The sequence below is a fragment of the Odontesthes bonariensis genome, chromosome 12 (assembly GCF_027942865.1).
Source record: "Odontesthes bonariensis isolate fOdoBon6 chromosome 12, fOdoBon6.hap1, whole genome shotgun sequence".
NCBI lineage: Eukaryota > Metazoa > Chordata > Actinopteri > Atheriniformes > Atherinopsidae > Odontesthes > Odontesthes bonariensis.
Genome location: NC_134517.1, coordinates 24,518,312 through 24,546,265, shown reverse-complemented (window position 1 = coordinate 24,546,265; position 27,954 = coordinate 24,518,312). Strand labels below are relative to the sequence as shown.

Below are 27,954 nucleotides of genomic sequence, written 5' to 3'. Positions count from 1 at the left end.
GCAAGTTGTACAGCTCTCCTGCGCGGACGTCCAAATGTGAGAGCATCTGTCTCTTTAAGATCACCTCTCAGCATCCTCCTCCGCTGTCAGGGACGCGCGCGCACATACAGAAGCCCAATATTAGAGAATACAGCCTAGCTTTTCACACATAGACACATCATCCTATAGATTCACGACAACATCACATCATTGTGTTTATTATCAATATTTCCTCACTGGACATTGATGCATTTGCCTCAACGGTCACCGTAGCGGTCCAACCGATCGTTAGTGCTTTTATTTCCTTCCCTCCCGCGTCCAAAGACTGATCTACGCTACAAGATGGCTGAGCTGAATTTGGGGAAGGGGCTGACCGCCGGGAAAGTGGCCAGCAACGTTCAGAAAAAGCTAACCAGAGCTCAGGAGAAGGTAAGATGTGCCTCGGTGCGTGTCAGTGTGAGGGAAATGACTGTAGGTTTCAGGCCTGTACGCGCCGCGGAGCAGCAGTGCCGCATCCTCCGCTCAGGCGCAGTGTCGCATCACGACACCATCATAATAAGAGCGCGGATGCTGTGTGGATGCCTCGTTAAGATGCATCTAACCTTTGAGATATTTTCCCACAGTGGACACGTCTACACTGCAATGTTATACAGGGGAGGTCCACTGACATTCGAGCACACGACTGATGTGTCTGGAATATTTCAGTTTATCTGTATCCCTGTCTAAACAGAGAAATGAGTGGATTTTAAACAGATTACGGCAGACGCTTCCTCTCTTGCAATTGATGTTTCAAGTCAAGCATGAAACAACCCTGCTGCAATAAGTGATAGATTGGAGGCCTATGCGTTCAAACGACTGCACGTTGCACGTTAAATGTGAGGGGGCGCTGTTCGTCCGTCAGTTATTATGAATTGATTAAAAGAGAGAAAAAAAACTCATAATGATACCCCATATGTGATCAAGTATGTGTAGTATATCTACACGTAGTATTTGTGAAAGTTTTTGACACATAATATCAAATTGTGTTTACTCTTAAGATTTCTGTTTTTCTATGTTGATTATCAAATTATTATTAAACAAGATTTTCTTTGTCTTTTTACATCCCTCAGTAATATGTATCGTGTTCTGGCCTGTACTGCTTTTGGAACAAGTTAATGCCCTCCTTTGTGCAAAGAGGTCTTGTTTCAATCTGAAGACAAAGTATGTTCAGTGTATGTTCAGTGTTCAGTGCTGCAATGTTTTTTTTATCATTTGTTTGGCTGACAGGTTCTACAGAAGCTGGGTAAAGCAGATGAGACCAAAGATGTTGCCTTTGAGGAAGGAGTTATCAACTTCAACAAACAATATGTGAGCCCAGGGACGCATTTTGTTCATATTTTACTATTTGTCAAGAAATCAATAAGGCTATTGACCAGATGTTGATTTACTGCACAGCCTTAAGAAGTACTGTTGCTGTCTTACTGTGTTCGATATTGCACTTTGATGAGCCTCATATATTGTGTTTCATTCCCAGACTGAAGGCAGCAAACTCCAGAGGGACCTAAGAGCATACCTGGAGGCAGTTAAAGGTAGCACGTTCTAACTGGCAGACACACACATGCATTCAAGCACACACAGTTGTGAATGCAAAACAATTGCACTTTAACTAATTTTCATTGGATATCTGTGTTTTTTTTTTATTTCCTTTCCCAGCCATGCATGAATCTTCCAAGAACGTGCAAGCATGTCTAGCTGACATGTATGAGCCAGACTGGTACGGCAAAGATGAGGTGGATTCCATTGTGGAGGTCAGAAATGCTTTTTACTGATGTATTTAAAACGCTGAGATGGTTCGCGTGTTTGAGTGTGAAGAGAATTCTGCTTTTCTTTAGAGGTCAAACCCAACAACATCAGTTGATTGAGCGCATGCAGCACACCTTCCACGTGTATAGGCTGTGCGTCACAGTAAGCGCTATAGTTATTGTGGGGTATGCACAGCTGCGTGAGCCTGTGTGTGAGAGTGCATATTGAGAGTGGCAGAGGCTTGAATATTATTGCTCCTGCAATATTTTATTGTATGTTTAAAAAGCTATCAGTTGGCATGTTGAACGTCAAGTCAATTCAGTTTTATTTAAACTCTGTCAAAGTGTAATGTCTTTCATTTCACAGCATCTTACAAGGTCAGGACCTTATAATATGATAGAGAGAAACCCAGCGGTTTCTGCTTTGAGCAAGCACTTGGTAACAGTTGGTTAGAAAACCTCTGACAGAGCTAGATCTGGGTAAGGTACCTGTCCTCATTTCGGGTGAGAGGAAAGGAAGATTAAAAGGATTACAGTGAGAAACAACATAAAAACAGCCTAAAACCTGCATATTAAATAAGGCTGAATATTCCGAGATGCCTGCAAAAGATTAACAGTGGGAGAGAATGAGAGCAGGTAGGGAAAACACAAACTACAGGAGAAAGAAGTTTCAAAGTTAGTTGACTAGTGGAGTATTGTCAACAAAACAGTACTGCATGTTAGAAAGTCCCAGAAGGTTAAAGACACAAGATGTGTTCACTCAAGGCTCAACAGCCTTGGCCTATAGCAGCAATACCAGGGGATGTTTCAGCACTGGATCAGCACTAACTATAGACTTTATTAGAAAAATAAAAAATGTAGCATAATAACATAGCAATTAATCTATCAGTTAAAAGGTATTTGATTTGATCTCTATATAGTTACAAAATTGCAAGCAAAGACAGAGCAACAAATCAATTGGAATTGCTCTGATCAAAGTAATGGAGAAAATATTCATAAGGAGTAATGCTACAATACAAAAAAAAACAGCATTTCAAGCCATTAGCTTTATCTGTCCTCCAACTGTATGTATTGTGTTATTGTGCCTGATTGTGTGTGTCCATCCATGCTGCAGGACTGTGATGTGCTTTGGACTGATTACCACCAGAAGTTGGTTGATCATGCTCTAATCTCCATGGATACTTACCTGGGCCAGTTTCCTGATATCAAGGTAATCTCCGTGGTGGTTATGATGTCACCCAAGGATTAGTAGCATCAGGTGCAGACGCTGTAGCTTCCAGGCTTCTATCTATATAATACTGTGAATTGTGATATTGCTGTTGGTTTAATGATAAGACACCATCTGTATTTCATTGCATTTAACACATGCTGTTGTCTCTCTGTTCAGGCTCGTATTGCTAAGAGGGACAGGAAGCTGGTCGATTTTGACAGTGCCAGACATAACTATGCTGCTACACACAAGAACAAGAAAAAGGATGGAGGGATTAAAATTACCAAGGTAAAACAAATAAGACTTGTTTATATGCATTAATATTCAAAGAGGCTAATCAAACGGGTGTTGATAAGTTGATTTGTTCTCTCTATTCTAGCCTTCCTCCTTGTTGGAAAGGGCCACTCCAGGCTGGGCTCAGGGTATCCTGTCTGCACACAACGTTGCCCAGAGCAGCCTTTCCAGGGGCCAGGTACCCTCTTCAAAGATGTATCCATAAGCATTATTCTGGTAGTTCAGTGGTCAAAGAGGTCTTAAGGCTGAACCACTTGGGGAAATATCTTTTCATGTCATCACTATTTACCTCTACTCTCCCTGTTTTCTGTCACAATACTATTGATAAATGTTTGACCTGCTATTGATTATCTCCTGAATGGCAAAATGTTAACGACAACAACAAAACAACTGTAGTTAAATGATGATGAGCTGTTATCAGAAGTTGCAGAACTCTTGCATAACCAGACGTATGACATATAATTTATTGGCAGTCATTAGTGATTTAAGTTACTTTCATCGAAAAAGATTACAGTTTGTACTCGTCAATGATGTGTCCTTTACACACACTTGAGTTATTTCTGGTGTTCCAAAGGGTTCTGGACTGAGAACAATTCTGTACTTCCTATGTACATTTGAGCAATTTGATTAGAAAAAAGATACCCAGCTCTATTCAGCTTTGAAGCCAGAGGAAACTAATCAGTTCATGAAGTTAGTTTGTCTCAGGTAAATAAGTCCTAAATAATCTGTATTATTCTACTTTTAATTCCAGGCAAAACCAAATTAATTGTTTTTGGCCATAATTCTCTGGTCAGTCATTTAGTTACTTTGGATAGCACCACATTGGCTTCAAGTTCTGCTGTGTAGAACCTTGAAGTCCTTTTTGACCAGTTTTATTATTTCAGTTTACATAACAAGCAGGTCTCTGGAGCAGCTTTCTTTCATTTTCATAGTTTTATCATAATCTCGAGTATCCTGTCCCAAAGTGGTCCACACATTCACTATATCTAGTCTGGTAACCTGTAATGCAGTTCAGCCTTCAGCCTATAATGGCAGGCAGAGCTTTTAGTTTTGAGGCCCTTCTCCTGTGCATCGAGCCCCCTGCTTGGGTACGAAATGCTGACATGGCTTTTTGAAAGAGCTTATTTTTTATCTGTAATTGATCTGTTTGTGCACTACTTGTTTTGATATGTTACTTTTAAGTTTTCAACCTTTCTGTTTTTATATTTGGCTTTGCTTTTATTGTTTTACTATACTATTGCTTTTTGGAAATCGTTTTAGAAGTGTCTTAATCTTTAATCCTTCCCATTTTCATTTAGCTATCAGACAAGCACACACTTGGGAATAATCACTAATGCATTATAACACATTTTGTGTGTGTGTGTTTACGTGTGGATTTCAGGCTGAGGAGGAGTTTGAAAGAGCCCAAAAGGTGTTTGAGGAAATTAATATAGACTTGCAAGAGGAGTTACCTTCTCTCTGGAACAGGTGTGTATACTATGAGCATATGAGTGCATATTAGGATGTGCACAATTCAATTACTGTACATCTGTGCTGCATTTACCCTTGTGGGTCATTCAATTAAGTGTAATTAGTAACTGCAGTCTGGTCAGAGCTTTCTCTCTGTGCTTTGTACTCTCTCTAGTCGTGTTGGGTTTTATGTCAGCACCTTCCAAAGTTTGGCTGGTTTTGAAGAGAAGTTTCACAAGGAAATCGGTCGGGTAAGAACTTTCTATACACCTCTCGGATAAAGATACAGAACCAGATTTGGTTACTGACAGTATATCAGATGACAGGTCATGGAAAAAGTTAACAATACCAGACAATGGCAGTGCCAAGATCAGCACAGACTGACATTCTAACTAACCACAGGTAGATTATCCCCCGTATTATTTTCTTAGCTTAACAGATGGAAATGTTGTCTGTATTTGTATTGTTGTGATGATTCTACCAGGCCGTAGCAGTTCAACTTGGCAGAACAATAATAAGAACACAAAGCAGGAGGGGAAAAGCATCATGCAATGGTCCTTGTATAAAAGAAGACAATATAACAATATATAGCAAACAATATCATTTGAAGTGATATAATAAGTGGGTGTGTTGGGAGAATGAACTGCCTTTTGTTTTCGATGCAAGATCTCACAGTCTGTCTTCCGATCTTTGTAGCTGGATCAGGATTTGTATGATGTCTTGGAGAAGCTAGACAGCACGGACACAAGCACGTAAGTGAGCAATAAGCATCAATAAAAATCAAAATTGCTGAGTGGCTTTTATTGGTTGCATTAGTCACAAATAAGTCATAAGAAAAGCATGTACATTTGAAATTCCTGGAGGTTCACTGAAGATATGTTTTCATGTTTTGATAACAATCTACTCAAAGTAAATACGTGGTGACCTCAGTTTTTCTAAGATAATATATTTTTTTTCTTTTTGCCCGGAATAGCTGTTTTCGATTTCGATCAATTAAATTGCTAAGCCTCATTAATTCATTACCTTACACAGCAGAATAAATAATTGCTATGTTGTATGTCTGGTGCTCCTTGCACAGTTAGGCAAAAATGTATCTCGAAGCACATATTTCATCATGCTCGATTAACACAGTGAGCAGCATCAGAAGTTAACATAGCAGTAAAATACATGCAGAGGTCATTTTTCATATATTTCTTTATTCTACTGCTGGTATGTTTACTTTTTAAGAAAATACTGTTATTCTATCCCGTAAGGGCCATAAGTGGGATGCACATAAGCCACAGAAATATGGTGTGATTATTTTCAGGAGCCACATAGAAAGCTCTAGAAATGTTTTTGTTGCATTCACAACCTCAATTCCAAAATGTTTTAGATGCAGTGTAAAATAGGAATAAAAACAGAATGCAAGGCATTGCAAATCTCACAAAACCAACATTTTTCACAATAGAACGTATAAATGATATCAAGTATCTTAAGTGAGACATGTTTCTATTATTTTGTTTAAAATATAAGCTCATCTTAAATTTGATGGCAGCGGCTAAAAACGTTTTGCCATGTTTGCCACTGTGTACCATCTTCTCTTCTTTTAACAATAGTCTGTAAACTACTGGTAACTGAGAAGGCCAGTTGGAAAATGTTGTCCTGTTCTTGCCTGACACAGGATTCTAGCTGCTTAACAGTACTGGGTCCTCTTTGTCGTATTTTAAGTTTCATGTTGTGCCAAATGTTTTCAGTTGGTGAAAGGGCTGGACTATAGCCAGGCCAGTCCAGCACCTGTACTCTTCTACTATGAAACCATGTTGTTTGAATAGCTGCAATATCCAGTTTAGTATTTTTTTGCTGAAATGTACAAGGACTTCCCTGACATAGTCTGGATGGGACCATATGTGGCTCTATAACCTGTATATACTTTTCAGCACTGTTAGTAGCTTTCCGGATGTGCACATTTCCAGTTCCATAGACTAATGCACTCCCATACAATCAGAGATGCAGGCTTTTGAACTGAACACTGATAACAAGTTGGATGGTCCCTCTTCTCTTAGTCTGGAGGATGCAGTGTCTATGATTTCCAAAAAGGATTACAAATTTTGATTCTTTCTTCCCGGTTCAATCTGACCACAGAACAGTTCTCCCAGTTTATTTTTAAAAGGGCTTTGGGAAAACGCTGGGAAAACATAAGGCTACTTTGCATGATATAGCTTTAACCTGCTTTTGTGGATGGCATTTTGAACTGTGCTCACAAACAATGATTTCTGGAAGTGTTTCAGAGCCCATGCAGTGATGTCCATGACAGAATCATTTATCTTTTTAATGCAGTATTGCCTGAGGGCCCAAAGATCACAGACATCATTTATTGATTGTTGCATGGCCCCTGTTCACAGAGATGTCTCCAGATTCTCTGAATCTGTTGATGATATTATCTACTGTAGATGAGGGAATATTCAAAGTCTTCACAAATATACATTGAGGATCATTACTCTGAAATTGCCCCACAATTTGTAGACACAGTTTTTTGCAGATTGCTGAACCTCGTCCCATTTTTCCTTTTGAGAGACTTTACCTCTCTAAAATACACAATCATGTTACCAACCTGTTAACAATTAATCTAATTAGTTGCAACACTTTCTTCTAGCTGTTTTTTTTAGAACTCCTTGATTTTCCAACTTTTTTTTTTTTTTTGCCAGAAACAGAAGTACTGTTTCCATGTTATTAGTGAAATGTCTAAGTTTCAACATTTGATTTGTTTTTCTATGTTCTATTATGAATGAAACATTGATTTACGAGATTTGCAAACCATTGTGTTCCGTTTTTATTTAAATTTTACACATCATCCCAATTTTTTGGGGGGGATTGAGGTTGTAATTTCTGTTGCACAAGATTAACAGTTAACTTTAGTTTTACATTTTACAGGATTTCTAAAACATGGTTTGTCCAAGTCATACATTCAATTTTCATTTTTTTTCTTCCCGGTTCCATGTGAAAAAATTGTATTCATAGATCACAGCACTACATATATGAAGTATTGTAAGCAACAGGAATAGCAAGCATTAACCTGGAGCCACCCCTTAACCTCCCCTTTCAGAAAGACAGGTAACCGCGGCGCTTCATCGTCAGGAGCAATCAGGAGGTAATTGGCAGCAGCTGTGGTAATCATGGTGACACAACTCTTATCTGTCTGTCCAAATTGACCTGTCTGTCCAGCTGTCTCATGTCGGTCAGTCTGCAGATGTTTGGAGAAGTCAGAGTAACCAGTGCTTGGTTGTGCAAGTGATTTTACAGACACATCAGAGAGTTGTGTGCTCAGAGCTGCAGCTATAAAAGAGATGAGCAAACCCGCATGTCCTTATTGCTGCACCAGGCAAGACTGTTACATAAGAGTACTGCAACAAGGTGTCTCGCCTCCCCCTAATCGGGACTTGAATGGCATGAAGTCATAAATCAAAGTGATAATTTGCACTTCTTTTCATCTTGAGGTCGGGAGCGTATTTTTAGCACATCTTTGTATCAGTCCTCCTGCAGTCATCCGCAATAGATCTTCTTAATTCAATTTTACTGAATAAACCAATATAAAAAAACTCCAAACTGACCTTATAGGGAAACTGTTCATTGTAATACTTTCCCTGGAAGAAACCTCAGGAGGATCAAGAGAAAAAGGAATTCACTCAAGTAACAAAATGACATTGTGAAAAATTATGACTAAATTAGAGACATATAAACACACTTGGTCCCTGAAGGATCCACTTATAATCACACAATAAGTGTGCTGGGACCTTATTATTCCCCAGTCTAGCTCTAATTTGGTTGAACTTGGGTAATGAAGTAGTATTCACTTTACCTTAAAAATGTAAAATGATACTGTAATGATGAATATTACCATGCAAAACAACAAATGTACAATACTTTAATATTCCGAGGCCAATGGAGCAGACTACTGCTGTTTTGTTACAGCCAAGGTGTTTATTGGTGTTGTTGCCTTGATGTACCACCTGCAACCATTTTTTACACTGGCAGCAGATGTTTCTTTATGAATGTTCCGTAAAAGGGTCAGTTTGTACTACAGTGCAGATGTGCACAGGAACAGCTGCTGTAACCACAGACCCGAAAGGACTGTTAGTCAGTATCTAGTGAGACGTATTCCACAAATGAGCACTGCTAACCAAGCCTACAGATCACAGGGTATATCTTCCTTATTTTTCTGTCTCCCTGATGTCAAGCAATATAATATATGCGTCAATGTGCATATAATACTTATCCATTTTTGGGTCAACTATATATGGAAAAGTACTCACTATATGCCACTTTTTATAGCACAAGGCATTTATCCATGGCTGGACAGGCTTTAAAAAAAAAACAATCGTGAACAACAGTATACCATCCTCTCCAGGCACCACTAAACCGCTTGATATAGCATACTTGCTTTTAATTATGTATGATGGCCTCTTCACTTCTCCTTTGTCTGTCTGTAATGTTGGAATTACAAATTGGAATCACCTACCTCTTCAAGTACGTGACTAGAAGAGGTAGAGTGGAGTTTGTTGCCTCCATGTGTAAATGGCTAAAAAAAAGTAGTTTGTATCTGGCTTAAGGGGCTATTTATACCAGGCTTCACATGACAACTGCAGGCAAAACCCATAGTCTTCACTAAAAAAAAAAAAAAGTAATTGACTAGACTGGCATTTATAGAGAGGGGTATTGCTTGGGATACAAATTAGGTCAACGAACTACTAGGTACATTGTCATTCACAAAGAGCCTTGCACACACTCTTGATGATGAGAGTGTGTGAAACATATATGTATGTATTAGGTAAGGTTTAGGCATCATTGCTACTGGGTTAGAGTAAAGAAAAGGCCATGGTTGTGCTTAGAATACACCCTTTCACAGTGTTAGCTCTTCAGTGTGCAAAATAATGTCAAACCTATTTTTTTACAGTCCCATGCAGTTGTCCAGTTTGCCTCCGTGGTAATCTGGGATATAGTGCTTGACTTTCCAAAACAATACCTCTTGTGACCAGTTGACGACACCATTGAACAAAAATTGCCTGTTCCAGGTGTGATATGTAGGTGTATGCTCAACTCTTTTATTATCCACAGCTCTGGGTTTGATTTTGCCAGATCTTGAATGCCTCTCACATTGCTCGCTTATGAGGATTTATTGGAGGCACAAACAAAGCCTGCTTGCATGGGTGAAGGTACACAGAAGAAAGACAGGACCACTTCTCTTGCATGACAGCTCTTGTAGTACCAACTTTTGCTTTAATTCTTATAGTGCATGGCCTGTAACCTTTCTCTAATCGTGTTTTACCTGCAGGCTCTCATGAATGTTTTTCTGCACTTTCCTCTCACATTGTTTGTCAGCTTAAGTAAATTCTCTACATTCTGTATATTTCCCCCTTTTTGTTCTCCATTTCTTTGTCTGTCATTCACATAGTGATAAAGAGGCAACTAACCACACTCTCAGACCAGGAGGACCACCTCCAATCCCTAAATCTCCATCCAAGGTAGACTCAGATCCTCATACTGAAGTTATTGTTCAGACTTGGAAGGGTTGTGCCACAGTCTTTTTTTTTTAAATAATTTGTTGTATTTTTTGTATTATTATTTTCTTTTTTTGCTTTCTCCAGTTAGCCAAGAAATGTAATTATTATTAATGAACTTATCTTCTTTTCTTTACCAATGTACTAAAACTGAAGATCCATGCATACAATTACACACAGGCATCCAGTTTTGATGTTCAGACAAAACTGAAACGGAAAATATAAAATTCAATTTCATAAAATTGAGCCACCTGCATCACTTGGCTTGCAACGCAACATCATGACAACATTTTTTTTCTGAAATCTAGTTAAGACCAGCAATGCCTCCTCCACCAAAGGTGACCCCATCCAAGGAGTTAAAAACAGAGAACATCGTCAACCTGTTTGATGCTGCAGCGACTCCTGATATCAGCGTCACCTCCCCTACAGAGGTTAGTGAGCACCTGCTGTACATGAACTGTGAAATAGCCCTCTAACTTTCTCTTTTTCAGATCAGAACTTTAACCCTTCTGGCTTATCCCAGTTCTATTCTATTCTATTTTATTCTATTCTATATATTCTCCCAATTCCTGCTCCCATTGTTGAACCCAGTTAGCCAATGAACACTCCTGTTCCTGTTGTTATCAGTTTGACAGTCCTGCAGTCAGCAGCCTGTTGGATATGGACCTGGACTCTTTCAGTGCTGCAACCAAAGCCTCCACAGCCACCCAGGTGGATGATTCATAGCATGTGCATAGAGATCCTAGAGACCCTCTACTGTAAGATATGTCAGTCTTCACAAGAAATTTCATGTTCTATCCAGACAGACCTGAAGTTCATTTTGTTTGTTTGACTGCAGCATGAACTGCCTTAGACAAAGATGTCGGGCAAATGATCAAAAGCCAAATCAAGTTTTACAACTCATAACATATGACAACATAAAGTGCTGCTTGTGCAGTTGGTTGACTTTAAATATCAAATATTTAAATAAACTGAAATAAACTTGATAAGTCTGGATGCAACATGAAATGGCTTGTTAAGCTTGGCATAGTTTGAAGTGTTGGCTGCACTGCTCTTTCTACTACCGAACCAGTGGTGGATGATGGCATGATGATCTGTAGAAACCTGCTTCTAGTGACCACTTCTCTCCGCTTCAGCACTATATCCACAGATCACTCATGGCATGAACTGCAGACTACAGCCCTGCTCGGCTCTTATTTCTTTCTCTTAAGAACCGGATAAATCTTTGTGACCACTTAAACATTGCTCACATTACTGGAAAGCTGTTTAAATTGATCCGTTTTAGAATTCTAAAATGTTTTTCTGTTATGTTTTTTTTTTTTTGGCACATATTCGAAAATAAATTACTAGTTTGGAAGGTGAGGAGAAAATCCCTGCTCTAAAGCTGAAGATGGAGCATTTTATCTCTTTCCTTTGGTTTTATATGTATGGTTCAGCTTCAACACAGAGGTAACTTGTGAAAGAAAATGGAACATCCAGCATGCTGAAGACCTGCATTTTTCTTTCAGAAGTAGCTGGCTAATTTAGCATTTTTCTGTAAACATGCAAGGTTTCCGTCCTTTGGCGTCGGTGCTTTGACAAACCGACCGCGTCTTTGCACTGCTGCAGAGAGCAAAGGCTCCACCAATATCCTGAAGTGTTTGCTTCATCAACACTATCAAGTGATAAAAGCTACAGGAGGTTGGAAGGGTGATGAGGACTTTGTCCTGACTTAGTTTGGATCCACTGTAAGACCATAACAGGAAACTCTTTGAGTTTCTATTTTACTTTTACTGTTTTACTTTTGTTGTCGCTGGCTGTTATGTTTATTGAGCAAAAGTGGTTTAGTTTAGGCTGGGTAAAGTTAATTACTAAGGTTAACATTCATGGTTAGAGTTAGAAAAAACAGTCAAAAAGATGACCCAGCAGATTCCAGTGGGAAAGAAAAGGGTCTTGACAAAGTATCAGCGTGAAAAGTTTGACGTTAGGCTAGGCATATTTGAATGACAAACCCCAAGATCTTAGGTGGTTTGCAGGGTTTAGAAATGACATTTTTTGCATCTTTCAGACACAACATTCAACCGATTTAAGTGACTCACATGTGGAATTGGCATTCAACAGAATCCACCTCATTAAACATTTGTCTGCACTTCAGATTTTACCAATTGGGGCTTCTACTCTTGTTCTGCTGGAAAGCTGGTGCTATGGCCTTGTAGGTTTAGAGCATGGGGCCTGCAGTGGAAGTGTCTTATTAAAAACAAAAACTTAAAAGAGAATTCTGCTTTTTCTTATTCTGTTGCCTCGTTTGTTTTTCGACAGCCAGCAAACTGGGACTCGTGGGTAAGCACATCGTTCTCCCTCTAAGAATATGTAAAAGTAAATAAAAAAAGATATATTATCATTACTTGGTTATCATATTCATCAGCATTTTGTAAACTGTGTTTAAAATAAGTTCATTAATATTGTCCACTTATTTAGACATTACAGAGGCCACATAATCATAATGCTTTTTATGTAATGGCTTTTTTTTTTATATATATAAACAATCTTTTCCGTGCAGAAATCTCTTTCATTTGTGTGTCCCAATTCTGTTTGTGTGTTGTCTTTGTCTGCAGTGCTTGATGTGATAACATAACACTGAAGATACTGTTGTACAACACAAATTGAACTTGGGAATGAGCTTGAGTTAATTCAGTTCCAAATTGACATTTGACATTATTTCACATATTGAATCAATGTGATTAGTGACTCATGATAAAGTGCTGAGCAGTTTAAATGCAAGTTTTACAGGATATTGATACTACACAGCATAATGTAGAACTGAAGCCCATTCAGGATTGATTGCAAGATTAAGATTAAGATCAGATTTATTGTCGTGCACATATATAAACATTCACGAAATGCGTCCTCTGCTTTTAAACCATCCAGGCTGGCACCTGTTGAACTCACACATGCACAGGGTCACACACTCAGAAACAGATGCCTTACACTGGAGCGATGGGCAGCCAATCACAGCGCCCGGGGAGCATGGGGGTACGGTGCCTTGCTCAAGGGCACCTCGGCCGTGACAAGGAGGTGGACTAACACCCCTCCAGCTGTCAGTTTCACCAATCTTTGACATCTTTAAGTGGTGAAAGTGGGAATCGTCTAACCACTGAACCATGGCCACCCCGTAAAATGAAGCTCGCCCAACGTAGGGCTCAAATCCACGACCCTGAGATTAAGAGTCTCATGCTCTACCAACTGAGCTAGCCGGACCACTGACAACTCAAAAAAACCCAAAAGTACACAAATCATTTGGAACTGAATTAACCGTGTCCTTTTTTTGTTTTTCCCTCGTATCCACATGTGTTAGCATGTTATATTGACAGAACATGTAGTCCTTACTTGCTGTCTTCATGTTCACATGTAACACATATGGATCAGCCTTGTTACAAAAGTTGAGTGAAGTTGCTTGTGTTCACTATAGATCGTACTCTAGTGATGTGACTGGTAAGCCAAGAAAAGTTTGTGGGCAGCCTCACAAACCCTTGCTCGTGGCCAGGCCCGCTGACCATAAACTAAACCCTTTTGTTCATCCTTACCACTGTAAGAGAGATGTGTCATCATTTTTGGAGCTCTGGTATATCTGCTGGTCCAGAACGAAATGACACTTCTGTTCTTACAAAGGCTCCTTTTTCCATCTGAACATGGCGTGGGGATTGCAAACGCTGCTTGCTAACTACAGCCAGAAACTTAAACATCAGTCCTCTGACGGGAAAAGGTTATTGTGGTCTGCCTTCTACTGCCACCCTTCCTTATCTTCACCTGTCTTTTGATTTTGTCTGAACCTTTTCTGTAAAGGTTAATACTTCTACATCAGTCTTCTTGGGTCTGATGGTTATGATGATGATCCTGGTGACTTGCTTGCATCTGCTGCATAAAAGCATCTTTTCATGGCGCTTTTACTCATCATTGCAGAGCTCCTGCATTTCCCCCTTAAATAATGCAGATGATTAAAACGGAGCAATTCTTGATGCCATCTCCTCAATAACTCATCTATGTACAGACCCCAAGTATTTCAAGTATTAACCTCTTTACTAATCGGCTCTTGGATTTTTTTTTTTAACATTAGATTTTGAGAGTTTTGCTTGCTACGCTGACATACAACCATGTTTCCAAGAAAGTTGGAAAGCTCTTTGAAATGAGATGATAACTGAAACTTTCCATTTTACTAAAAAGTAGCAAAAAGGTAGCTTTTCAAATATTGAAACTTGTTTTTGTGTTCATCATATGCTCAATTTGAATTTCAGTTATACATTTTTTAAAAATGTGACAAGTCTTGTTTATGAATATAAAACATTGGCAACAACAATGATCGTAGTTTTTACAGTTAAATATTTTTCCATTAAGGCTGGATATGATTACAGCTACTGATTAGTTAATGGCCTCCTTTGTGACATTTATTGATATATTTTTTCCAGATTTATTGTTTCCAGTGGTTGATACCCATGCACCCTAATATGCCCCCATTCCATTCCATTATGGATGCTTTTGAACTTGAACATTCAGCTTGATAATCCTTGATTGATAATGTGGCATTCATGATATCCAAAAAGAATTTTGACTTTTGATTTTCAGACAGTTTTTCACTTTACTTACAGTACATATTTTATTAATTTGAGTGTTAAGAAGGTAGTGGCTTATCTGGTACTTGTTTTTTTTTTCTAGTGCATGACAGTGTTTTAAATGGAATTTATGGAAGTAGCGACCAGCATGAATATTGGCCTTTGAGCTCATGCAGAAATTTCCACCACAGATCATAACTGAGGAAACTATGAAGGCCTTCATATTGTGTCATACGGTATTCTATTTTCAACATCTTATTCAATATTCTCCAGGATGACATCAATCTTTGATCATTTACTTTGAGCCAAAAGTGAAGAAACCTCCAAATTCTAGAAACATTATTGTCGAACTACTTGGACATGTTGCTGATCTATTACCAGTAAACACAATTAGTTGAGAGAGATTCATATTTTAGAAGTAAACTTTTCTTCTTCATGTGTTTTGTGCCACTTCTCAACTTAAAAAAAAAAAATGTTTTACTGGTATTAAAAAGAAAATGAGCATAAAACTCTCAACTTTCAATATTTGACATGTTATCTGCAGTATTTTAAATTCAGTGTAGGGTTAAAAGGATTTGCACACCATTTTCATATGTTTTAATTTATATTTTCAACAGCATACCAACTTATTTGGAAGCGGAGTTTTAACACAGCCCTCATGCTCTTTTTTAGTTTTTCTTTAAAATCCTGTATATTTCCTATCATTTCTTTTATGAATATTTAATTTGGTCCATAGTCTGCTGTTGTGTTCATATACTGGCCATACAGCCCTACGTGGTCTTCAAAAGTTATCATTTCCCTTGTACTACCAAGAGATGATTAACCATTGAATTAGATAACTATTTCATCCATTCCTTATATCCCTTATATCTTACCTCTTTATCTTGATATTCAGTCATCCATTTGATTCAATGAAGCCCTTACAATACCCATAGGGCAAAATATTTCTTTTGACTTCTGACTACTTGAAACCTGACCCTTGCCCTTCAGCCTGAGAACAGTGATGCCCAGGAAGAAGAAACCAAGCAACACTATGATCCTGTTGCTGCTGCTACAGAGGCCTGGGGGGATGGTGGTACCCAGCCCAGCTGCTATGACCCCATAGCAGCTGCCTCAGAGGACTGGGGGGATGACGGAACCCAGCCAATTCGCTATGACCCTGTGGCTGCCGCCCAGGAGGGATGGGGGGATGATGGGCGCCAGCCGGCTCAGTACGACCCGGTGGTTGAACCCCAGGAAGACTGGAACGATGACAAAGTCCAAGCAGTTACAGAGGTGCCAGCCACAGATGAAACACCTGCTGATGAGGCTCATACTGATGTGGCTGAGGAACACACTTCCCAAGCTGCTGCTGTGTTGGATAATGAGGAGGGTCAGGTAACCAGAGACAAAAAGATGGAGATGCATCTGGATGATAATAGTGGATGCATCGACTCTTTGAGGAGATTTGAGCAAGTGCACAGAAACTTAATAGATAAAATGTGCATATAAAGTAGAAAGATGAAGAAATCTTGGCATGGAAAGATTTAGGATGCATCTGGACCAAAAGCATGGATGCATCCACTGTGGTGAAGAAGGTAGGCTGAAAAGAAACGGAAGAGGGCGAGAAAAGATAGTGACATCTGCTTTTCAATGTGCACAGTCAATCACTGTCTCTGCTAATCACAAGTCCATGCACAAAGTATGCTTTGCAAAGCTTTGTCTTCATAATGACTGTGCAATAGTATCAATTTTTTCACCTACTTAACATGCCTGTCTTATCTTGAACTTTACTGTTTAGGCTTTTGAGCTTGTCTGTTTTGTCCATTGTTGTCTTGTCTTTTTATGTGTTCCATTCTTCACAATATTCTTCTCTTTTTAGTAGTCACCTGCCTTACTCTGGCAACTGTCTTTATTATTCCCCTGCATTTCTGCTTTCAGGGTGAGTCTCCAGTAGATGCTGCGCCTGCAGTAGAAGAAGCAGTGACAGAGGAGGTGAGTGCGGGAGGGACTTCAATAACACACAACAACCTGAAAAGTGCGTGTTTTGCAATATATATATATATATATATATATATATATATATGGTATATAGAATGAGGGGTACTCACTTGTTTCATCTATCCATTGTTTCAGGTTATTTATTTTCTCTAATAATTGATTTTCTTTCTATGCTTTAAGAAAACAAGACTTTGTGGGCCCAATTATGTGTCTGAAAAAGATTTTGCTGCACTATCCAAACCTTTTCAGCAAATTATAAATTTTTTGTGTCCCAATCCCAGACACCTACAGCGGCAGAATCAGAATCAACAGAATCATCAGAACCTGCAGAAATGCCCCCTGGCTTCCTGTTCAAGGTAAAACAGAAAACGGGATCAAAAAATAATTCTGGTCCTGAGATATTTCTTAGATGATTAATCTTAACCTTAATGTGAAAAAGCTCCAGGTGATGCACGATTATGCTGCCAATGACACAGATGAACTAGAGATGAAGGCAGGTGATGTGGTGCTCGTAGTCCGCTTTGAGAACCCTGAAGAACAGGTGTGCACACACAAACACATTGACACAGACACGCATACAGAAAAAGCACAGAGTAATGGGCTGTACTGTCACAGAAGCACTGAAATGTGTGTGTCATTGTTTGCATGTTTGTGCATTTAGGATGACGGTTGGCTGATGGGAATGAAGCAAGACGACTGGCAGCAAAACAAAGAAAATGCCGCTAAAGGAGTGTTTCCTGAAAACTTCACCCAGAGGCTGTGAAAGGGAAGGACACCTTCCTTTGTTATTTCTCAACTCCTCGCCTATGTCCTCTTTTTCCTCTCTTGCCCCAATACTGTATCTTCACAAGGACTTTGGCCATAGAAGCAGAGCTGTGACAGCCCTGGATGAAATCATGCATTTTGTAAGGTCTGCTGGAATGTGGATCTTTGCATTTCTACAGATTTCTGCAAACATTTCTATATTCAGATGTAGCCATTTCATAGGCCACATTGTTTTGCTGTTTCTCCATACTTGAGAAATTAATTAGATGGCCCTGGTAATACAGGGTTAGATGGAGGGGTGATTTATCTATGTAATGGCTACAACTGAAAATACATTCAAAAAGTTTATTCTTGGTCACGTCTCATCTTAAAAGAAATGAGACCCATTATACTGGTTAAAGCAGTAAAGAGGTCTTGAGTTGATGCCAAGTGTAGCAGAATACCCTTATATACATATAAGCCCTAAAATCTGCCTCATAAAGTAGAAGGCAGAAGCGCAAGCAACATGATGACCAAACTCTCAAATCAAAGTCTTCACAATAGAAAGAAACATTAACACAGCAGGATAAAACACCGAAAGAATCTTGCCATGATATAACGCGCAACTTCATCTCAGTAAACTTGCAAAACAAAAAGAAGAGAAAAACTTATGTAAAGGTACTCAAGCCTAATCATTCAAGCAGATCAAAGCTAAAAAGTGCTGAAGAACTAAGACCGGTGATCTTACTCCGGACACATTGCCTTCAGGATATATCCAGGCCATCCTTTATCCCTACTTTTATTGTTGACAATGGGCCCTTGGTTGTTGTATTAGTTTAGAATCTGTGGTGGCATAAGTAGTAGATCCTGTTTGGTAAACTCCAAATAAAAGCATGTACAGAGAGATGGTTACCAGATATGAGCTAAATCAAAATTGGCAGCAGGAATCCCACATAAAAATAATTTCTGGTCTCAAAGTCCAATGGAGTGAAAAGAAAATATGGCCATTCTTATCTTTAGTCAACACTGTTTTTTTTAATGGACTCCTTAAAGTTGTATGGAGTTGTGGGACATGGTCTTTTTTTCACAAATGATTCCTGATATGCATAAGCCAGGCTTGCTTTAAAGCTAGCCAACATCATTGAAAAGCTGCTACTGGTAGTATAATAGTTAACTCCCTAACACTAATCAAATATATAACTGAGCCAGCCTCGTTCATTATAAAAAGGAAAAAAATGTGTCAAGAATAGTTCCCTCAGTTTGCATGGAGACCACTGAACTCCAATGCAGATGATTCAAAATATGCACCAGAGCAACTTCTTTTATTTTTGTATTCCGCCAAGCAATGATTACATATAGCCTAATATAACTATGTGGACATATTTGCCAACTGAGGATGTTACAGAGTATTTTGTACTTCTGTAAAGTTTACTGCTCTAAACGTAGCTGCATAGTTAAAACTAACCCAGTCATTCATTCTGTCACTGACTTCAAAGAGATTCACAATTCTCACTGAGTTATTAATGTGTAATGAGCATGTGAGAAAATGTTGCGTGTGAATGTGTGTGTATGTATATGTATGTGTGTTTCTGAGCTGTTTGAGAAATCTTTATCTATAGGCTATTGTTATTGGATGATACTACCACCTACCACAGGACAGGGTTGTTCTTTTCACAGAAAGGTTTTCTGATGGTACAGGAGCAGTTCAAACATTTAGGGTCTTTTTCCACTGGCTGGTATTATGGTTCCAGGTGTTATTGTGCATTTGTTGTGTATAAGTGTAATTTTGCCAAGCTGTGATGACAGATACATATTCTATGAAGACATTCATATCTGTATGTGAGTTACTGTGAGCATGCTGATTTTCCATGTGCTGTTGTGTGAACACCCTTAATTCAAGACGGTGATACTTGGATCACTTTTGAGGCAGTTGCAATTTTTCATTTATTTATTTATTTATTTATCGCGCTACTTTTGTTTTTTCTTCTGGTTATTCGTGGTGAGAGGTTTGAGCAGTTGTCTTGTTTGTTTTCCACTATTCTCTTTTTTTCAAATTTGTTCTGATTATAACTGCTGATTTCCCATCTGCCGTGCCTCAAAATGTTGCAAGGTATCGTGGTCCAAACTGAGTTAATTCCAAAGGAGGCAAGACTCATAGAGATAATTTTAAAGTCACCAGACTCAGGTGCAAAGCCTTTCTAATGGTTTTCAGTATTTTAGCCACTTTGGATGTGCATTATTTTTCCATTTGTATTTAATAAGCATCACATGTGAGAGTAAGAACCTGCACATTTGAGAAAATCGATCGACCTCACATTTTGTTTCAAAAGTTTGTGTATAAATTGGAGTGTTTTACCTGGGTCTGGTTCAATAAACGTCTTTATGGATCAGTCTCCTGCAGTGATCTATGGGACGTGACGAAAAAGGTTTCTCCTGTAACTAACTGACCAATAATAATAAAGATGACTTAGAATCTACCTCTCTGTTTGCTGTCTGCTTTGATTTTGTCGACAAGACTTGGGAAGTCACATAAAAGGCCTTATGATTGAAGTTTTCCTTATGATCATTGTTCTTTATCAATCATCATGTGAACAAGGCAAGGCAATTTTATTTGTAGAGCACAATTTGTACACAAGGCGATTCAAAGTTCTTTACAGCTACATAAAATCACAAGAAGGCAATAAAATCATTCCAAAAAAACAAAAAATAATCATAAATTAATTCATTTAAAAGTGAAGAGTGCAGATAAAATACTTTCAGGTGTCATATGCACAGCTAAATAGAACTGTTTTCAGCCTGGATTTAAACATTGTCAGAGTTGAGGCCTGTCTCACATCTTCTGGAAGGCTGTTCCAGATTTTAGGAGCATAAAACTGAAACGCAGCCTCACCTTGTTTAGTCCTGACTCTGGGCACCAGCAGGAGACCCCTCCCTGAGGTTCTCAGAGCCCGAGTTGGTTCATATGGCTCTAACATGTCAGAGATGTACTTTGGCGCTTGACCGTGAAGAGACTTGTACACAAGCAGAGCTGTTTTAAAGTCTATTCTCTGAGCGACAGGAAGCCAGTGCAGAGACCTGAGCACTGGACTAATATGGTCGTATTTCCTGGTTCTAGTCAGGACTCGAGCAGCAGCGTTCTGGATGTACTGCAGCTGTCTTACAGCCCGTTTAGAGAGCCCAGCGAGCAGGCCGTTACAGTAGTCTAACCTGCTGGAGACAAATTCATTGGAATAGTCTTTCTAAGTCTGGTTTAGACACTATTCCTTTGATTCTGGCAATGTTTTTTAGGTGGTAAAAAGCTGCTGATGTTATTGATTTAATGTGGCTGTTAAATTTCAGGTCTGAGTCCAATATTACCCCGAGATTTCTAACTTGATTATTAGGTTTTAGAGAGAGAGTCTCAAGGTGACTGATAACACTTTCTCTTTGTTTCTGTGGGCCACAGACAGTGATTTCAGTTTTGTCTGAGTTTAGCTGGAGTGGACATTTAAAAGTGTGCCCTGGTTTTCATACTTTATAGAAAAAAACATATATTAGTAAGGATTGTGAAAAACAAAAATGTGCACACTTATATTTTTGATTTTCTGCAAACACAGGAATGACCAGCAGGGTGCATTGTGTTCAAGGGCAAACTCGCCATCCTGGAAAAACAAAAAGCCTTCCAGTCTTCTTGAATAGGAAAGAGGAACTTTGGTGAGTGCTGCTGTCCGTGGTACTGAAACCACGCAGCAGCCCACCCTGTAACCACAGCTATCCTTGTTATATTCACATTGTGGCAGTTGTTGTGATGCATAAATTTTCATGGTGATCATCGGGTCATTTTCATTGATCAGCATATAACATATGTGTATGCCTGAAATCATTTTGTTAGCTACACCATAAAACTGTTGGAAAGATTAAGGGCATTTTCTAAAGCTGACTTTATTGTACAAACAACTTATTTGTGATCGGTAAGATATAACTCATGAACGTTTTTGAATTTGTCGCTATCACAAATGCACAACAATTTCTGGTTTACAGATGAAAACTTTATGCGTCAAATACAAATCTTCTGAACAGAGTTGCCAAAAAAATAATAATACATTTACAGCGTTTTCTAAAAATAGAACTTTAAATAGTCTCTTCAACATTAGCTTCATATACATATTTGACAAATCTTTGAGCAGTCATATAAAAGAATACCTGGAGTTTCAACATAATTCCAATATGTGAGTTTTCACAATGCATACTCAACAGGAGTTAACCCCCTAGGGGCATTTGGCCAATTTAAAATACATATTAGATATTTTTTTTAATCAAATTTGTATCCTGCCATCTAGCACAATAGTAAAACATCTTCCTATACCATTAGTGTTAATGGTCATCAGATTTCATGTAATGGGAAACAGATAAAACCAGCAGAAAAAAAGACCATGCAAAGCAGAGCAATCAAATAAACTCTTGCTATTTAGGAATACAAAACAATAACTGCTATTTAATATGATGCAAAGATGATACTTAATACAGTAGTCAAATACAGCCTGAGTCTTACTACTGACCTGAAAAGTGACCCCTCCAAACAATGAAAAACAAATAAAAACCTTTTAAATAAAAACACCTGATAAAAACATGAAAATGTGTAAATGAAACACGTAAATCAGCTCAAGACAATTAACTTGTAATGAAGCAGAAGTAAAAACAAATTAGGAGATCGGGTGTTCATTAAAGTATCGTGCATCTATCTTGCATTAGTAAGTGAGAAATATTCTGTATGTGTACACATTACAGCACAAATACTGTCACCATCTCAATTCCCTGCCATTCAATAGCTCTACAAAAGCTCTTTAAGGATGTGAAACTGCAGTGCAACACCAGCACAATGCCACACTGCATTGCACTGCACTTCCCCATACACATGAATTTAAAATGCCCAATTAATATACAGTAAAGGCTCTGAAAAGAGGAGTGAAGAAACTGCAAATTTGCTGCAATAATTATTTAGTTAGTTAACCGGTCATTCGTTTCTAACATGATTTCACTGTATAAATACCTATGTACATATCAAAGCTTCACATCTCATCATGTCCAGTCAGTACTTTTCTCTTTCCATTTTTCTTCCTCCTCCTCTCCTTCAAATGTTACCATCTTGTGGTCATCTTAACGTTCACTCTTCAGCCAGGAAATTCACAAAATATGTTTGGATACCTTGAGTAAGCATAATTGTTTACAGATTGCAGCAAAAATAGAATAAAGAAATTATATCACCTGACTGCTTCACCTCACAATCTTTTTTTTTTAATTTTTAAATGTCTCTGGTTTTAAGTCTGACTTCTTGTTTTTTATGCCTACGGTGTTCTGCTAAAAAAGTGGAAATATCAACGTAAACATTCAAAAACACCAGTCATTTTGCAGAGTTTCAGAATTCTGATTCACTTACAGAACTGTGCTGGATTTTTTGTGACATATATATGAGACTCCTCAAATGAAAAACTTTTCTTCTATTTGTTCTTTCTTCATGAAAAAGAAATTTGTGGAAATACAGCAAGTACAGGCAAGTAGAGTTAGTAGAAAACGTATTTACACTATAAAATCAGTTGGTTTTGGTGGTCCCTCAGTGTCTGTCTTCTTAACAGAAAAACAGTTGTGCTCTGTTTGTTTGTTCCCCTCTCTGTGGCTCCAATTTGTGTCATTGTTCAATACCCCAGGGGTGGAAATGTCCAGTGTCCAGAAGTGATTTCCCTAAACTCTGTAGAAGCCAAGGGTACCAGTGCAGCCCATTATTCTGTGCTTGTGAAGGCCCCATCATGCTGTAGAAGAGTCTTTGTGGGGCCAAGGCCCAGTGGGACAAATAGTGACTGTCTACAGCAGCGTAGCAAGATGCTAGCACACCGTTCACCACTATGGACCCATGCTGGGTAAGTGGGGCATATAACCCAGTGCTCCTCTGCTCCTGCACAAAAGTCACAAGTGAAAGTCTTGCATGGGACTTTGCTTCCCCCATTGACGTGAATACACATTGTCCTGGACGGACCTCACTTGCAAAAACTGTCCTTAGACCTGCTCCATGACTCGGTCTGCTTTCCCCTACAGAGTCAAAAATTGTCTCCTGGGCAGTTTTTTCCCACCCTGATTTGTTCAGTCCACCAGCACAGTCCATGGCAAAGATCAGGTGGGCAGCTGTGAGTGTAATATTTAGTCCTGCATCTGTCCCAATAATGTAGAAGATCTTTGTGACATTGGGCTGAAGGTCCAAAAAGGACACAACAGGGCTGTAGAGAAGAGAAGCATGGCCATCTGACGTTGAGGAAGCCAAGACACGGTCACCAGGGAAGAGGTCACGCATCGATTTGGTACCACCACCTTCAACGATAACCTGAGCATCACCAGGGAAACATCCACCGGTTTTTGCTGCCACAGAATGTTCTGTAGAAGTGAAAGAAAAAAACAAGGTTCTTTAATTTGAATTAATCATTTGAAATGAGCATTTTCATTGAATAGCTCGTTTTGTAGAAGAGACACAAGGGAATGAAACTGAAGGGGAAAAAAATGCAGTTTGAATTCCTCTCAGGAGTTGAGCAACTACGTGTTGGCATTTGGCCTTCAACGGTGACTGCACCTGCATGTTATTCTGGGTCACTGAGTGATCTATAAAGCAGGTGAGACTTTGACACCGACTCAAGAACAACTTTATCTCAGTGGATCACTGGTGGATTGTTAACAAATGTACATAACACGACTCAGATTTAAAACTATGTCTTCTCCCCATGATTAGAAGTCAAGCACACACAGAAACATACTTCATAAAAACATTTTTATGAATGTTTTCACATTGGTAATTGTAAATCCATCAAGAGTTGATTGAAATAATTTTGTAACTATTTCTCTCACTGTTTATTTTTTTTTATTTTTTTTATGCTTGCATGTGGAGATAATTATGGATGCAGCCCTCTGAGGGTCCTGTAATTACACTACCCATTAATCTGCCTTGACTTTTAGTTTGCAAAATGCACAGTGCTTTTTGTAGGGCTTTGAATAGACAAACTGGCAAAATAATAGCTCTCCTTAGGCTTTTGTTTAGCATTTTACATACTGTGCTCTTAAAGGAGATTGTTTGCCTTTTCACTTTGCTGCAGCACTTGTTGATCTAGCTACTCTAAAGCATTTATCTGTATAGCATAAATAGACATAAAAAATTAGTAGTGAAACATGCTTATCCCTTTTCTTTTGGGTTACTGAGGTTAAGTTCTACCAACATTGCCACTGATTGCACAAGTGATCTTATTTTGAGTGTGTCTGAATTAGTTGGGCCCTTTAAGATGCTGGGGGATGAGGTAGCAAGATGGAGTAGTCGGCAGGAGCTAATGGATAACCAGCTGATCGTATCACTGCAGTCAGTGCACAGCCTGGGGTCAGGGAGACGGAAAGTACACACTCTCAGACCTGGTTTTAGAGACTGTTTGGATTACAGCAGAGTTTGAGATTTAAACCAAGTCACATGTTCACTCTCAGCGGCTGCATGGCGATTGAAGCACAGACTAGAGCTTCAATCCTAACACCAAACCCTACAATTGGAAATGTAAAGAATAGAATATAATCAATTTGAAACAAGAAAATCGTCAGTAAATAAATGTGTGTGTGTGTGTGTGTTAGTGTGTGTGCATGTTAGTGTGTTTGTGTGGGAGGGTTGTCTTAAGGCAACCAAATATTTGTCCAAGGTGTGTGTGTCTGTAAGCCTGAAGGCTGGAGAAAAGGAGGGCTGTGATAAGACTCTGATAAGAGATCTAACAGAAACCTGCTGAAGGAAAAGCAACGGCAAAAACAAAGAGGGAGTTAATCATCGCACAGCCTACTAGCCTCAGCAGACTGCTAGAATGTAGTTTGGCATCAAATGACTGGTGGTACCAGACATGGGTAAATAGATTTTTCAAATGTTTCAAAAGCTAAAGTAACTCGGGGTGGAATGCTGTCAGCTATTGTTTTCATGGAGACTGTGTGATAAAGAGTGTGTTGTTGATTGTAACTCTTGTGTTCAAGCATTATATCACAGAAATACAGAAAGAGTGAGAGTTAGACGTCATTCTGAAATTAAAGTAGATATTTATACATAGATTTATGCTAACTGATCAAATCATGTCTTCTATTTCTGTGTATAATACTTTACTGTGGTTTTTATACATGATTTATTCTCAGTGACTTTATGATGAGATGTGACCATGAAGTGGGACTGAATAAGGGAAAGAGCACAGGTGCACACCCTGCCTTGATTGGCTCCCAATAGGCCATACACACAAACACACTCACAGAGTGATGATGCAGGCGCTGAAAGGCAAGCTAGACTATCAGTGAGTCACCTCGCAAAGCGTCTAGCATAAGCCTCATTAGTGGTAACAGCAGCTGGCTATAAATATAAAAATGCAAGATCCTACAAAGGTACATTCAAATAGGAGCTTAGATCCGTCTCTTACCCGACTTGACGCTACAGTGAATGTGGGCTTTGGACTCGTAGTAGACCCAGTCAAATCCAGCTTCTACAGCTAAGCGGGCAAGCATAGCATACTTATTTCTGTCCCTGTGAAGGAGAAAACAACAAACTTAACTTCCAGTGATTCAGTCAGAATCAGAACAAAGCATAGTTCTCCTAAAGTCTTCATAGTAATTAAGACAATTACTTATACAGTCATTATTTTTTACAAGTAAAACCATGTCATACCAAATCACACACTCAAGTTTGGATTTCAGGAGAAAAAAAGTCTCTGGTTTGCTCACTAACTGTTTCACTCATTACATAACTGATAAGTTGATTGACTGACTGACCGACTGCAGTTTAAACGTAATATGGCCTATTTACACTGCAACATACAGTAACTTCAGCATGCCTACCTGTCTGAGGTGGTGATGTCAACAGCACGCCCCTCATAGTGCAACGAGTCCTCTGAATGATGACCATCCTCATCCCAGCCCTCTGTCACTCTCAGCTTCACCCCTGGCCACATGTTCATCACAGAGATGGCTAGAGAGTTTAATTTGTCTTTACAACGCTAAGAAAGGGACAGAGGGAGGCAAGGCAAGCTGTTAGAGACAAATTATCAGACGCAAATACAGAAAATCAAGTCTGGAGAGTGCTGTGTCTGGTCTGTTAAGGAGCAACATCATTGTTAATATGAGACACTAACAATGAAAGTGGATAAAAATATGAGGAACAGAATACACTTATGAGGGGGAAAAGTGAGAGAGTGACATATGAGGACAGCATAAAGTTGCTGTTAACGAAGGCAAAACATGTGAGAGGAGCACAGGAGCTGCACTGAAAATAATAAGTGTGTTTTACAAGTGTGTCAGGTGAATTCTGTCAGGTGAATGGTCAAAGTCCACACAACTGGGACTGTGTATTTGCTTTGGATGATTTAGCTGTCCCTGGGGTCAAGATGACTCAATAGAGATCTATTTTAATCAAATAGCGACAATTATTTGAAGCCATGCATTGTTAAAGTGAATTTAGTCATACAGTAAATTAATTAACGCTGGATTAAAGATCTTACATTTCAATTCCAATACAGGGAAGGATGTGGGGCAATGTATCGCGCACGTGCGCTGTGCGTAAAGACGCCATTACTCCAGTTATTAAAAGAGAATAAAGGTGAAATACGTTTTTCTATTCAGCCAAACAAGCAGGATATGAGCTTCGATCGAACTTCGCTTCTGTTCGTTTAATCTATCCGGGAAATATATATTTTCTATGATTTTCCGCACCAACGATTTCAAATGGAAAGTTGAACAATCATTGAAACCAATTGGTGCGAGAGTAAAAAAAACATTTCAAGGCAAAATGAGCAGTTAAGAATGCCAGGTAGCACAATCCAGAGGTGAAACGAAGGGTTAATGAAATCAATCACTTTGGTTTAAACATTTAACTGAAAGCAAACATTCAGCAGACAATTGAGGGCAACAGTGTCGCTAATCTGGCTTTAAGTCACCCGCTTCATTCAGTTAAGTGGAATATGATACTCCTGATTAACAAAAATGACGTAGTAAATTGAGTTTTTAGCACTTTGGGAGTAATAGCAGATAAGCAATATCCCTTAGGCACAATGCTCAGCTTTGCGCGTATTTGTAAGCTCACCTGTACACATTCACGCCACAACCCCCCACATACCCACCCACCCACCGAAAACACACATGTTCACCTGGGTCATGAGCCTGTCGGCACCCGTGTCCTCTTCATCTTTAAAGATTATGTCTGTATTGTAATTCGGTGTCAGTTCTTTGAAACGCTCGGAGTTGCGGGTAATTTTGCCCTCTGGCCGCCCGCTGGCTCCCAGGGTCTTCTCGGCGACGTTCGGGCTGAATTGCTTGTAGGCAAGCGGGATGAGCTTCTTCGGGAGCCGCCTCTTGCCGTATCCCCTCCCCGGTCCGCAGCC

General features: G+C 39.1%; 2 protein-coding genes and 1 non-coding gene across 7 annotated transcripts; 1 reads left to right on the top strand and 2 right to left on the bottom strand.

The window, feature by feature from the left end:
* The first annotated feature begins 86 nt into the window (after positions 1-86).
* On the top strand, positions 87-20,034 carry bin1a (bridging integrator 1a). Of its 5 annotated transcripts, XM_075479822.1 has the most exons (20): positions 87-408; positions 1,246-1,326; positions 1,493-1,547; positions 1,672-1,766; positions 2,875-2,970; positions 3,148-3,258; positions 3,350-3,442; positions 4,646-4,731; positions 4,889-4,964; positions 5,410-5,465; positions 7,796-7,840; positions 10,142-10,211; positions 10,556-10,678; positions 10,875-10,958; positions 12,546-12,566; positions 15,824-16,210; positions 16,754-16,807; positions 17,089-17,169; positions 17,253-17,354; positions 17,475-20,034. In XM_075479822.1, the coding sequence occupies exons 1-20, from the start codon at positions 322-324 to the stop codon at positions 17,574-17,576; spliced, it is 1,905 nt and encodes a 634-aa protein (XP_075335937.1). In that variant the 5' UTR covers positions 87-321; the 3' UTR covers positions 17,577-20,034. The 5 variants fall into 5 exon arrangements, with proteins under 5 accessions (XP_075335937.1, XP_075335938.1, XP_075335940.1 ...); XM_075479823.1 differs by lacking the exon at positions 7,796-7,840; XM_075479825.1 differs by lacking the exon at positions 10,875-10,958.
* trnak-cuu (transfer RNA lysine (anticodon CUU)) lies at positions 13,412-13,484 on the bottom strand. The gene has a single exon. It is a non-coding gene; the product is annotated as a tRNA-Lys (tRNA).
* A 2,989-nt stretch (positions 20,035-23,023) lies between the features above and the next one.
* Positions 23,024-27,729, bottom strand: LOC142396186 (indian hedgehog B protein-like). The gene is made up of 5 exons (XM_075478738.1): positions 27,721-27,729; positions 26,417-26,574; positions 26,002-26,105; positions 23,681-23,959; positions 23,024-23,620 (listed from the first exon to the last, which is right to left on the bottom strand). Exons 1-5 carry the CDS (start codon positions 27,727-27,729, stop codon positions 23,223-23,225), a joined length of 948 nt encoding a protein of 315 aa, XP_075334853.1. The 3' UTR covers positions 23,024-23,222.
* Between the last annotated feature and the right edge of the window lie 225 nt (positions 27,730-27,954).